Raw genomic sequence first — 13,528 nt, 5'->3', positions numbered from 1 at the left:
GAATAAATGTAGCAATACATTTCTGCCTTGTAAAAATGGAATACCTTATACTTGATTAGGTTAAACCAGGCAGGAGTTTTTAAATGCTTGCAATAATTTGCTAAAATTCAAGTGCCGTATAAGCAAAGTGGCAAACTTGTAATGAACTATTTAATTTCACTTTGCCTTGCATATCTTATTAACTTGAATTAAACAACTGCCCTTTCAAACTCTCTGAATATGCCTGATTTTATAGATGCTGGACATTTACAGGTTCTACTTAATGTTAATATAACTGAAGAAATGTGTTAGAGGAGGATGACTTGTGACCAAAGAAAACTTGCTAGTAGTCTGCCAATTGATGAAACTGGCTTTAGGACTACCCTCTACACTGGTGAGGCATACTTTTGCTTTAATTTGAAGTCCAGAGACATTTTTCAGGCTTAACACCCTCCACCCCTGCCCATCTGAACGTGTGGTAACATTAATTTATTTCTAAATGTCGCTAACTTTGAAATATGGTTGCTACAGGTTTTGTTGCAGCCATTGAAAACTTAAAGGCAACACCTCTCTGCAATTTTATTATTAAAGAGTAGAGATCTATGAGCATTTCCTTTAAAAGCTTTATAGAAGAATTGTCAGGTTGCTGAAAAAGGTCAGTAGAGTAAACATAAAGATCAATCGCCAAAGTTCATGGTGCTACTCTAATTTCAAAGTTGAAGACCAAAGCTAAATCAAAACGAGAATATACACCCAATGCACACCTAAATGTATCTGTTGATTGATCACAGGTCTCTAGTGTAGCCTTTCCTTCATTTGTATATATTTCAGACACTGTTTAATAACTCAAAAACTTAAAGACAAGGCAACTAAAAAAAACAGATAAAATGGCAAATGAATATCCATAATAACAAAAATATAAACAAAGGTTAATAAAAATCATGATTTTGTTCCATACAATAAATAAATATTAACAGTAATGTGTTTCTAACAAATGATATTCTATTTTTGCCCCTCAAAGTTTGCCTGCACTTTTGATCACTGCAAGGTTAGAGAACTTACATCCCTAAAACTGTCAACGTCGCACATAAGCAAAAATCAGAAAGAGTAGCACAAGTAGTATTAAAGGCTTTAAAAGAAAGCATCAAACTAATAGTGAACTTATTCTGTTTCCAATTTTTCTGCTTCCCAGGATGTCTGATATACTGTAAGATAGACTAACACTTGACTTTGCCTTTGCATCACTGGCCTGTCATATTAGATTTGAGGTTCAATTTGATAAGGAAAGTCCTTTACTGACTAAATTCTAAACTGGTGTGAAGGCAAATACACAGTGCTGCCTTTGTTAGGTAATCAAATCTCTGTTCACTAGCATCCCTAAGCCTTGACATTTTCTGCATATAAATAGCAGATGGAGATGGCAAGACAATTTAGCGATGTGATTTATTTGAATGCATTAATACTGTATGACCTTTGCATTCATTGGATAAGGGCAATCCTTTGATAAGGCTGTTTTTGCTAAATATAGCCACCTTTGGCTTTTAAACAGTGATTAGCAAACCAGTAAGATTAAGTCCTGTTTTTTTATAGAGAAGTAATATTATTGAACTTGTACTGATTCTACAAAACACCCAACTCAGAATCAGATACCAGAACAGCCTGTTCTACTATGCTCAGTAGGGGGCACTGGAATAACAAGGTTACTTACAGCACATTTCATTTTCACTCCCACTGGCTGAATGAGACACTTCTTCCAGGAAGCAGCAGTATGACTGCTAATGAAAACTGATCTGTTATCCTCAAGTCTTTTTTTAACTCGGTTTTACACAAGGCAGTCATGAAAATAATCACTAGAATCATCATTTTTATAACTTCAGATTATGTGTATATTGTAAATTGTTTTTGGAATTTGTCTCATTAAAATTGCTTTAATTTTTCAACAGTTGAAACACATGGTATAGATTTATTTTTTAAGAATTACAGGCCAGCTACAGTGTATACTTGACTAATTTTCCAACGTGCCAAAAACAACATTCTAGAATAGGGGCAAGCTATAGGTAGTGCATCTATGAGGCACTAACTATAATGTAACAAAGACTTTGTTAATGTTACATAACAATAAGTGACTAATATATTTTAATATAGCAAACCTTTAAAGAACTTATTATACACCGTTACACATTGCATTTGTTGGGTTATTTTTCTTTTTGATTTATAGTACCCAGGTCTATCAAATATCACTAGGATTTTCCTGTTATTTCATGCCAAGTAAATGATTATGTAATTCATGTACTGGACAACTGGCATTTTGGCATAAATGCAATTTATCTACTTTATATCCCTAAATTAATAAGTCTGATATCACAAAGCATAAGCATGCATTGAAAATATTTCTGAAATAAAGTTGTTGAGTGTTGCATGCAGATTGACTGTCTATTTCCCAAACACATGCAAAGGTAACTGACACCTTTAAATTAGCTCAGAATGAAGTGTGTGTGTGTGTTAGACGTATGTGTGAGACGGACTGATACACTGTCTAAGGTTTCTATCCATACTCCCATCAAGATGGCATAGTTTAATAGGCTTCCAATATCTTGAATTAGATGAAGCAGATTTATACAGGGTCCACCACCTGATCAAAGCACTGTGCAGTCCCTACATTGATGGATTGAAGGCCAGAGGTCTACATGATCATCGTCGTCTAATTCTTCCATGTGAAGCCTGAAAACCATTTTGGACTGATTGAGATCATTTATGTTAGGTAGAATGCCTAGTGGGGGCTGGGCAGTCTCGTGGCCTTGGAACTCCTTCAGATTTTTTTTTTCTCCAGCCGTCTGGAGTGTTTTTTTGTTTTTTCTGTCCTCTCTGGCCATTGGACCTTACTTTTATTCTATGTTAATTAGTATTGCCTAATTTTATTTTTATATTTTTCTTTTTTTCTTCATCCTGTAAGGCACTTTGAGCTACATCTTTTGAATGAAAACGTGCTATATAAATAAATGTTGTTATTTTTAAAGTTCTTGTGCAGATTTAAATAATCATAACTTCAGTTCTAAACATGATAAAATGAATCTGTTAAAAAACACAGTTGACCAGACCAGATGAAGTCAGTCCTTGAATTATTATGGCCTGTTCTGATTAATTTTGTGGTGTCCTTTGTGATCTGTTCAGTCTGTTTCTAAGGCTCCAGAAAATGCAGTTGTTATGTAAAACTACCTGCATTGTTCCTGTTTCTAACAAGGAAGGTGCCTCTTCACCTAATGACTACAAACAACAGAGGAACTATATATACACCGGTGGAGCAAGCTACTTTTTCTTAGGAAACAGCATTCCTTTAATGTGGGAAGTGACATCCTTCACATCTTCCATAAGTCTGTGGTGACCTGTGCAATCTTTTATGCTGTGGTGTGCTGGACTGAAAACAGCACTTCAAGAGGGGTCCACTGAGTCAACAAGCGAAAGGGTAGACTCAGTTATGGGATGCACTCCAAAACCCCTGGAGCTAGTACGAGCAAAGGAAAGAATTAAAACAAAACTAAGGGCCATTATGAACAATGTTGTACATCTTCTCACTGACACACTATCACTGAGTACTTTCAGCCAACAAATTATTCAGCTGAAGTGTACTAAGAAACACTACTGGGGCTCCTTAATACCAACAGCAAAACATCTGCATAATGTCACCCTGTTACTGTGACAGACAAGTCAAAGGTTTTCTTTCTTTTAAAGTTTTCTTTCATTTTAAATTTTCTTCCTTTTTAGTCATTCTGGTGTGTGTTGAGACGACAGTGTGTGTGTATCTATCTTTTTACCTTGTGACACATTAAGGTCTCCGTGACCCCTTGAACCCTCAGACTAGACGTCAGACACCAGATAAAAGTCCAAATAATAGTTTATTATTAATAATAATAATACTAATAATAATAAATGTGCACAAAGCACCCTCCACTCCACAATACTCAAGTAATAATAATAATTCCAATAAACAATAACCAATCCTCCACTCCCAGACGCGTTGCCACCCTTCCACCCAGCTCAGCTCAACGTCTGGGATTTCCCATCGTCCTTTTATATTCCCTGACCCGGAAGTGTTTCCCATCTTACAGTCCATGTGATTTCTTATCACTTCCGGGTCAGATAAAAAGTCCTTCTTTTCAACCCGGAAACACGACGTTCCCTCTGGTCATATGATTATGACGTGCTTCCGGGTTATAGGGCACGTATAAGTCCTTGAGCCTCCCTGCAGCGTCCTCTGGTGGGCCCCATGGTGTCCAGCAGGGTTGGGAATAAAAACTCCATTGTCCATAATTCCCTGCTGGTCTTCGGGGCACTTCCATGCTACAGGGAGGGCTCCATCTAGCGGCCTGGGGGTATTGGCCGGGGTAAATAGCCGGCCATCCCTCACAACCTTTAAGTTGGATTGTAGTGAATAGGATGCAAGATGATGAAGCCACCTCAGCTCATGTTTGCCTTCACGTAACTGTAACTGACCTGCCAAAGTTTACAAAAGCATATTCTAGCACTCAGCTGGATAAAGGATTTATCCAAATTGTGTAACTATTATATCAATTAAAGTACTAAAACATTTATCCATTATTATAATGATGTAAATGGATAAGTAATGAGGATACACAGTAGCAGTGCAGCTCTGTGTAATGAATATGTTTAACAATTGTAAAAATAAAGAAAACAGCTACATTATTATAAATCATTAAAATGTGTAAAGAATATTTTGATGTATAAAACCTTGAAGAAAATGTTTAACTATGCATGTCAAGCATACCCTCCCCCCAATTAATTTTAAGAGATGACGATTTCAGCTGTAATTATGTGAACTGCTATGCATAATCTACAATACTGTAAAGGTCAGCTGATGGTTGGAAACTGAAAACTAAAATTGTGCATAATTGTACTCTCATTGGTTGATTTTAGAATAGCAGCTTACATTTTAACTAAACAAACACCATTGGCAATCTACAAATTAATTGTAAATGAAACTTGTACTGTGAAAATCCTTTGAAACTGTTTTATTCCTGTTCAAGTAAATTCAATTGTCCTAACATTTGCATTATTACTAGTTACAGCACCAAGGTATGCTGAAATATGAATTTTCCTTTGTCTTTTTTTTTCCTTTTGGGTATATCAAAGTTGCTATAATTTCAGACATTTGTATGCTAATATGAATATTTTGTACATTTTCGCTAAAGGCATAGACCAAGGGCAGGCTTTCAACTGTTTGCAAACTGCAGAGATCAATCATGCCATTGTATTCAAGACAGCAAGATTGGAAACACAGGATCTGTAACAGAATGAACTACTGTAGAATGATTTTCTGGTGACTGCTACAGGCAATTTCTGAACAGCTTAATTTCTTTTGCTATGTTCGGAGATGGACTGCAGATGGCTTAATTCCTTTTTTCATAATTGCAAGGAAGCAAGGAAAAGAATGTCCTTTTTCTGTCATATCCGTAGCTGTTTATCCACTTCATCAATGTAAATTTCTCCAAGAAGAAAGTTAGGCAGAGAATTATAATTTATTTAATTGATTTGTTTTATCAAATAACTCCACGTGTTCTGTGTTTAACAACCAGTAATGATGAAATGGCTTTTGCATGATTTCCTTCAGAATTTTAATCATACCTGAGCTTTACCTTCTAAATTCTGATTTCAAAAGAGTAAGTAGAACCTGGAATCTGTGCAAAACTGAGGGAGACTGATGTAACTTACAGAAAGAATACAAACAAAGGGAGGGAATCATTCTCTCTTCAGTAATAAGCAAGGTAAAAGAGACACCTTCGGTACTCTACTGCCACACAAGGCTATCTTCTATTACCATATGATAGGCAGATATTCTCTTTTCAGTGCAATCTAACATAGTGCATAATGTTGTTTTACAATGTCATTATCAAGATTACAGTACAATACACATATAAAACAACCAAAAATAGGAACTCCTTGCATTTTAAACACTTTCTGAGGGTGTCTATTATGAAAGGTTCTATGTAAAGATTATTAACCTGTTCAGGTAAAAATGAAGGGAAATGTATTTGTAAAACTTAAAACCCATTTCAGAGCACTTTCTCAAAATAAACATACCTGCCATTCTGCTAGTTGGGTTTTTCATATATTTTGCCATCAGCTTGCAATGACTGGGAACCAATTACAGCCAGCAAAAAATGCAAGCCAGGAGATATCCCTGGACAGGGTGCCCCACACTTGAATGAACTTTAGCACGTTCTTTTACAACAATGTTTCATCACCTGGGGCCTCATGTATAAAGGTGAGTACACACAAAAATGTTGTATATGCCCATTTCCACGCTTACTTCGAGATGTATAAAAACTAAACTTGACGTAAAGCCACGCACATTCTCACACCAGCCTTACCCTGTGTGTATGCAAGTTTCTACTTGGTTTTACAAACTGGCAGCACCCAACGTCAAAGCAGTGTTCCTGTTCCTGTGTGGTTTTCCATTCTTTTTTAGATTCATATCCCTGATGCGGCTTTACCAAATACACTGAAATTAACTGCATATCATTTATAAATTTAAGGCATCTGGTTGTAATCAACTTGTAACAATATAATGGTCCTCAGAATAGCCAAACTATTCCAAATACCATAGCTGCTTTAGCGTTGTTGCTCTCAGTGCACCACTCAGAGTATTTTAACCTACTGTATCTGTGTGTGGTATCACAGCTGCACAGCAGCTGATCGGAAAGTTCTACTGCAGGTTGTGTCGAGAGTGCAGAGGATAATTGGGATACAGCATCTACCCTAGAGAGCATTTATAGCACACGCTGCCTCAGCCATGTGCACAGTTTATTTGAACTTCTCCCATTCGGCAAATGCTTAAGAGCCTTTCCTGCACAAACCTCAAGGTTCAGAAACAGTTTAATCCAAAGAGCTATAAACGCACTCAATCAGTCCATCAAGTGCTCCTGACAGAACTGTTTGTACTTAGAATTACAATCACCTCACTGTAAACTTGCACTACAGTTGTAATATTGCACAACCTGAACCACTTTATGAACCATCTGCACTATATAATAATAACTAGCAAAATACCCGCGCTTCGCAGCGGAGAAGTAGTGTGTTAAAGAGGTTATGAAAAAAAAAGGAAACATTTTAAAAATAACGTAACATGATTGTCAATGTAATTGTGTTGTCATTGTTATGAGTGTTGCTGTGTTTTATATATATAAAATACACACACACACATATAAACATATATATACATATACATATACACATATATATACATATCTACATATATATATATATATATATATATATACATATCTACATTATATATATATATATATATATATATATATATATATATATATATATATACATATACACATCCACATATCAACATATATATATACACATATATACACACACACACGCTTTATGGGTAATGATTGTTTTACTGTTTTTATCTTTATTTTATTTTATTGTAGAATCAACTCCTATCTGCGCACAGCAGGGCAGCCGTGGGCGGACGCGTATGGTGTATTCAGTCCATGTTATCGTGCATTGCGCTGTCAGTGGTATTTTGATAAAAGAATTTGAACAACATATAAGAAGCGTATAAATTATTAAACAGTAAAACAGTAACATTTAAGAAGTAAAGTTACATTAAGTACTACTGCAGTGCCTCCGGGTATACCTCATTTTTTGTTTGCCCATTACATGCTGAAATGTATACATTTTTTGGTGCACCCACCGGAGAACACGCAACATATAACCGAGCGTGGGAGAAGCATGGATTTTAAACACGCGTTGAGTTCATCTGCTGGTCTCCCTCGTGGAATAACTGGTAATGTTTGACTAAAATCTACAGCGAGTAAAACAACATTACCTCCTATTTTTTTTTTTTACGATCTCTGAGATCTTGCTTTTTTCGGTTGAAGGCTTCATAAGCTCTTTTATGTTGTATGGTGTACTTATCCCAAACCATCATCTTTGAATGTTGCAAGACTTTCGCCTTGTATGTAGATCGGGGTAATTACATTCATTGCATTCCTAGTCTGAATCACAATGTGATTGTATGGGTGGTTACCTGGCACTGTAGGGTTGCCACCCGTCCTTTAAAATACGGAATCGTGCCGCGTTTGAGAATGAAATTGCGCGTCCCGTTTTGAATCAATACTGGACGGGATTTATCCCGTATTTTTTTTATCATTTTTTTTTTTAAAGCAGCGTCTCATGCAAATCATCCCACACGCATTTTATGAAGATGCCTCCTTTCCTACTTTTGATTGGGTAATACTTGATGTCATCGTTAGTTTGATTGGTGTTTTTAACTGTCCAGTGAGGAGGGCGTGTCTTTCAACCGTAAGCAGATTTTTTGCACTGGTATCACTGACCTCGACGACGGCGACGTTATACGTCAAAAATAAATTATGATAAATGATGATTTTAGCGATACTTTATTACGACGGCGGCTACATAGACACGATCAAATAAAAACAAAAAAATCAAATAATCATTCTACATTTTCAAAACGTCGAAAAAACGACGGAATGAAAAAAACGCCCCCCCGACGACCCACCCATTCCATTTTTATATATATAGATATATATATATACATATACACATCCACATATCAACATATATATATACACATATATACACACACACACGCTTTATGGGTGATGATTGTTTTACTCTTTTTATCTTTATTTTATTTTATTGTAGAATCAACTCCTATCTGCGCACAGCAGGGCAGCCGTGGGCGGATGCGTATGGTGTATTCACTCCATGTTATCGTGCATTGCGCTGTCAGTGTTATTTTGATAAAAGAATTTGAACAACATATAAGAAGCGTATAAATTATTAAACAGTAAAACATTAACATTTAAGAAGTAAAGTTACATGAAGTACTACTGCAGTGCCTTCGGGTATACCTCATTTTTTGTTTGCCCATTACATGCTTAAATGTATACATTTTTTGGTGCACCTACCCGAGAACACGCGACATATAACCGAGCGTGGGAGAAGCATGGATTTTAAACACGTGTTGAGTTCATCTGCTGGTCTCCCTCGTGGAATAACTGGTAATGTTTGACTAAAATGTACAGCGAGTAAAACGACATTACCTCCTATTTTTTTTTTTACGATCTCTGAGATCTTGCTTTTTTCGGTTCAAGGCTTCATAAGCTCTTTTATGTTGTATGGTGTACTTATCCCAAACCATCATCTTTGAATGTTGCAAGACTTTCGCCTTGTATGTAGATCGGGTAATTACATTCATTGCATTCCTAGTCTGAATCACAATCTGATTGTATGGGTGGTTACCTGGCACTGTAGGGTTGCCACCCGTCCTTTAAAATACGGAATCGTGCCGCGTTTGAGAATGAAATTGCGTGTCCCGTTTTGAATCAATACTGGACGGGATTTATCCCGTATTTTTGTTATCATTTTTTTTTAAAGCAGCGTCTCATGCAAATCATCCCACACGCATTTTATGAAGATGCCTCCTTTCCTACTTTGGATTGGGTAATACTTGATGTCATCGTTAGTTTGATTGGTGTTTTTAACTGTCCAGTGAGGAGGGCGTGTCTTTTAAGTACAGTCTGCAAAGTGTTGGCACTGAGATGTGGCGTCAGCGCCATAGTTGAAGCCCCTAACGTTGCGGTCAGCAAGTCGGCTAACATCCGCCATGTGCCGTCTTTCAGTTGCGAGAAGCAGATCATAGAATGGTTGAAACTGTTGCCCCTAACGTTGCGCCACGGCGTGTGGTTCGTTTATACCTCGTGTCTTCTCATTAAACTTTTATCTCACGAATATGTTATTGCAATCCGCAGCGGGAGCATTTCTATAAACTTAATTGAAACTTACGTTTTACACCGTGCTTTGTTTCCCTTATGAACATGCTTGTATGCTTAACTCGCTCCGTTCTCAATTGTTTAATTAATTTTTTGCTCTTTGCTGTTTGCGGCTGTTCCTCCATTTCCCCCTACTTCGTTCTTTTATCTCGCGAATATGTTATTGCAATCCTTAACGGAGCGTTTCAATAAACTGATTGAAAATAGTTTTGCATTTACCTTTTTAGTAAAAGGCGAGCTTTTAAGCCTGAGAAATCACCCCGTAAATGCACACGTTTAATTGGACATGTGTTAATATGTATGGTTACACAGTATTAAAAGACAGTGAACAACGTCAGTTACCTTTCTTCCCGCGTTTGATAAAAGGTGAGCTTTTAAGCCTGAGAAATCACCCCGTAAATGCACACGTTTAATTGCACATGTGTTAATATGTATGCTTACACAGTATTAAAAGACAGTCAAAAATTAACGTCATTTACCTTCGTTCCCCGCGTGTGACTCGTGCTGTAAATGTCTTCATTGTTTTTAGTTCACGTGATTACGTAGGAGGCGTCATGACGTGATACGTGACTCCGCCTCCTCCATTACAGTGTATGGACAAAAAATATGTTCCAGTTATGACCATTACGCTTTGAATTTCGAAATGAAACCTGCCTAACTTTTGTAAGTAAGCTGTAAGGAATGAGCCTGCCAAATTTCAGCCTTCCACCTACACGGGAAGTTGGAGAATTAGTGATGAGTGAGTCAGTGAGTCAGTCAGTCAGTCAGTGAGGGCTTTGCCTTTTATTATTATAGATAATACAGTGTAGGGCCATTAAGCCGCGAGCCAGTAATCCACAAATTTGCTTAAGCCGCGCAAAAAGCTTGGATCCCAATTTTTTGACACTATGGATCTTACGGACCTAAACATGGCCTCTCAAACACTTGAGACAGGTGTTGACAGCTGTCATTTTGGCCTTTCGAATGTCCGTGATTGACATTCTATGCACTATCGCGGATTAAATATTTAAATGCTGTCATATAACTTCAAAGAGGTATTTATAGAAGATTAGTCTTTTATTTATCAATAAACAATAAAATAACTTACAATGAAATTCAAATATTAATCTGTTTTATCCACACTGAGTGTCAGTGTTATGGAGGCCGCCATTGTAACCGATTCACACCTTACAATGCTACAAAGTTAATCCGCAAAAAATCGACTCATATTTAAAGTATTATTTTTAATTTGATAATCTGATAAAACTTGAAATTATATAAATATGAGTCACAGACCCAACATAAATCACTTCAGTTTCTGAATCTATAGTGAGCACATCATATTTGCTTTAAAAATTTTTACGCCATGAGTAATAAATGTAAACATGCTTCATATGATGTTCAGCAAAAGCTGGATGTCATCGAAAGAATACGAAACAGCGAAACTCGCATTAAAGTAAGCAGCGAGTTAGGGGTACCTGAGTCAACACTACACGGATGGATCAAAGATGAAAACAAATTAAGAACATTTCTTGATGAGCTTGATGAAGGTGGTTTAAGACGCAAGAGAGCCAGAACAGCAAAAGATCCAGAATTAGACAAAGGAACTTTTAATGCATTTTGTGAGGCTAGAAACAATGGTATCCCTATTTCTGGTCCAGTCATCCAAGCGCAGGCAGAAAAATTATACAAGGAAATTCAAAGTCCCGATGCAGATCCTGAGTTTACAGTTTCAAGTGGCTGGTTGAAAAGGTGGAAACAGCGACACGGCATTTCACAAGTAAAGATCAACGGCGAGATTAAGTCAGCAGACACTGTAGCAGCAGAAGAGTTTATTCCCAAATTTCAACAATTCATAGAAGAACAGCAGCTAACAGAAGAGATGATTTACAACGCTGATGAAACAGGCCTTTACTACAAAATACTGCCCGATAGGACTTTAGCCATGAAGAAAGACAAGACCAGCAAAGAAGGTTATAAACAGATCAAAGACAGGATGACAATGTTATTTTGCTGTAACCGGACGGGTCATCACAAGCTAACACCTCTTTGTATTGGCAAGTTTGGATCCCCAAGATGTTTCCACAACATCAACATGTCATCATTACCACTGGACTACGATCACAGCAAGAATGTCTGGATGACAGCAGCAATTTTTGAGAAGTGGTTTCACCAGACGTTCATCCCTGATGTCCGTAGGCACCTTAGAAGCAAGGGAATGGAACCACGAACATGCCTACTTCTAGACAACTGTCCAGCCCACCCCCCTGCAGAGACGTTGAAGTCCAGAGATGGCAAGATTTTCGTTTATTACCTTCCAAAGAATACAATGTCCAAGATTCAGCCCCTAGATCAAGGCATCATTTCTGTGTTCAAGGCCAATTATAGACGGGAGATGATAAAGTCCATGGTTGAAGAAGATAAGAGTGTCCCTATGTTCCTGAAGACTGTAAGAATTAAAGAAGCACTGTATTTGTCTGAGTCAGCCTGGGGAGCAATCAAGCCTGAAACAATTCAAAATTGTTGGACTAAAGCCCTTGGAGGTCCCAACACAGAGAACCCCACTACTGTTGAAGAAGACGAAGATGAAGACTTCCTAGGTTTCAGTCCAGAAGAAGTACGGGAGGCAGAACAGAAGTTGATGTCGGCTGTCCACTCAAGTGTACCAGTACAAGAAATCCTTGCAGCATGGTCCACCATGGATGATGACGTCCCAATAGCATCCTCCATTTTAGCTGAAGAAAACTACAATGAAGATGAAGAAGAAGAAGAAGATCCTGTCCCAGTACCTCCAACTAGAACCACTGATGATGCAGTTAAAGGACTTGAAGTGGCCTTAGAGTACTACGAGCGTGTGGGGGATAAAGTAAAGACACTACAGCTGAAGTCTCTCATAAGAGATGCCAAGATGAGAGCTTCTAGGAACTTTTACTAAAAAATAAAGACTGTTTGTAACTTGTTATTGTGTAATAACAACTATTATATTACTGTATGTTTAATTTTATATTGGAAATAAAAAAAAATTAAAATTTTATTAAAATGTTTATAACATTGTTAATGTATTAATCTGTGATGGTAATAAAAGTGCTTGAGTGTGATTTCGTTTATATGTCAAATAATTACTATTTTAATACTGTATTGTGCCATGCAATGTTACGAATAAATATTTAGTAATTTTTATGAAAAGATGTGAAATAAAATGTTTTAAATGTATTTGATATGTTTTGTTATTCTTAAATAATAATTTATTATTAATTTCAAGACCATTAATCACGATTTAATATGCAGCACGCAATATCGCGATCGTGAGACTACGGCGCTACTTTCAAAATGGCGACTCGCGGGGTCAACACGTGAGAAAGGATTGTGATCAAAAAACATTTATTTTTTCATTATTTATTGTAATTTATGCATTATCAAAAAATATTTAAGCCGCGGACCACCTAAGCCGCGGTTAAGCAGTTTGGACCCCAATCACCGCGGCTTAATGGCCCTACACTGTAGTTCCAGGCTTTTTACAGCAGCTAGCTAGCTAGCTAGCTAGCTAGATAGATAGATAGATAGATAGATAGATAGATAGATAGATAGATAGATAGATAGATAGATAGATAGATAGATAGATAGATACTTTATTAATCCCAAGGGGAAATTCATATACTCCAGCAGCGGCATACTGATAAAGAACAATATTAAATTAAAGAGTGATAACAATGCAGGTATAACAGACAGACAATAAC

General features: G+C 37.0%; 1 protein-coding gene across 1 annotated transcript; it reads left to right on the top strand.

Moving 5' to 3' along the window:
• The first annotated feature begins 11,157 nt into the window (after positions 1–11,157).
• Positions 11,158–12,726, top strand: LOC114657623 (jerky protein homolog-like). The gene has a single exon (XM_028809498.2). The coding sequence runs from the start codon at positions 11,158–11,160 to the stop codon at positions 12,724–12,726; it is 1,569 nt and encodes a 522-aa protein (XP_028665331.2).
• The last annotated feature ends 802 nt before the right edge of the window (positions 12,727–13,528 follow it).

Source organism: Erpetoichthys calabaricus, chromosome 9 (genome assembly GCF_900747795.2).
Source record: "Erpetoichthys calabaricus chromosome 9, fErpCal1.3, whole genome shotgun sequence".
Lineage (NCBI taxonomy): Eukaryota > Metazoa > Chordata > Cladistia > Polypteriformes > Polypteridae > Erpetoichthys > Erpetoichthys calabaricus.
The sequence above is the reverse complement of the archived record's forward strand: the minus strand, read 5'-3'. Positions and strand labels throughout refer to the sequence as shown.

Coding starts and splice junctions, on each gene's coding strand:
- LOC114657623 (XM_028809498.2), top strand. CDS start 11,158: ATGAGTAATAAATGTAAACATGCTTCATATGATGTTCAGCAAAAGCTG.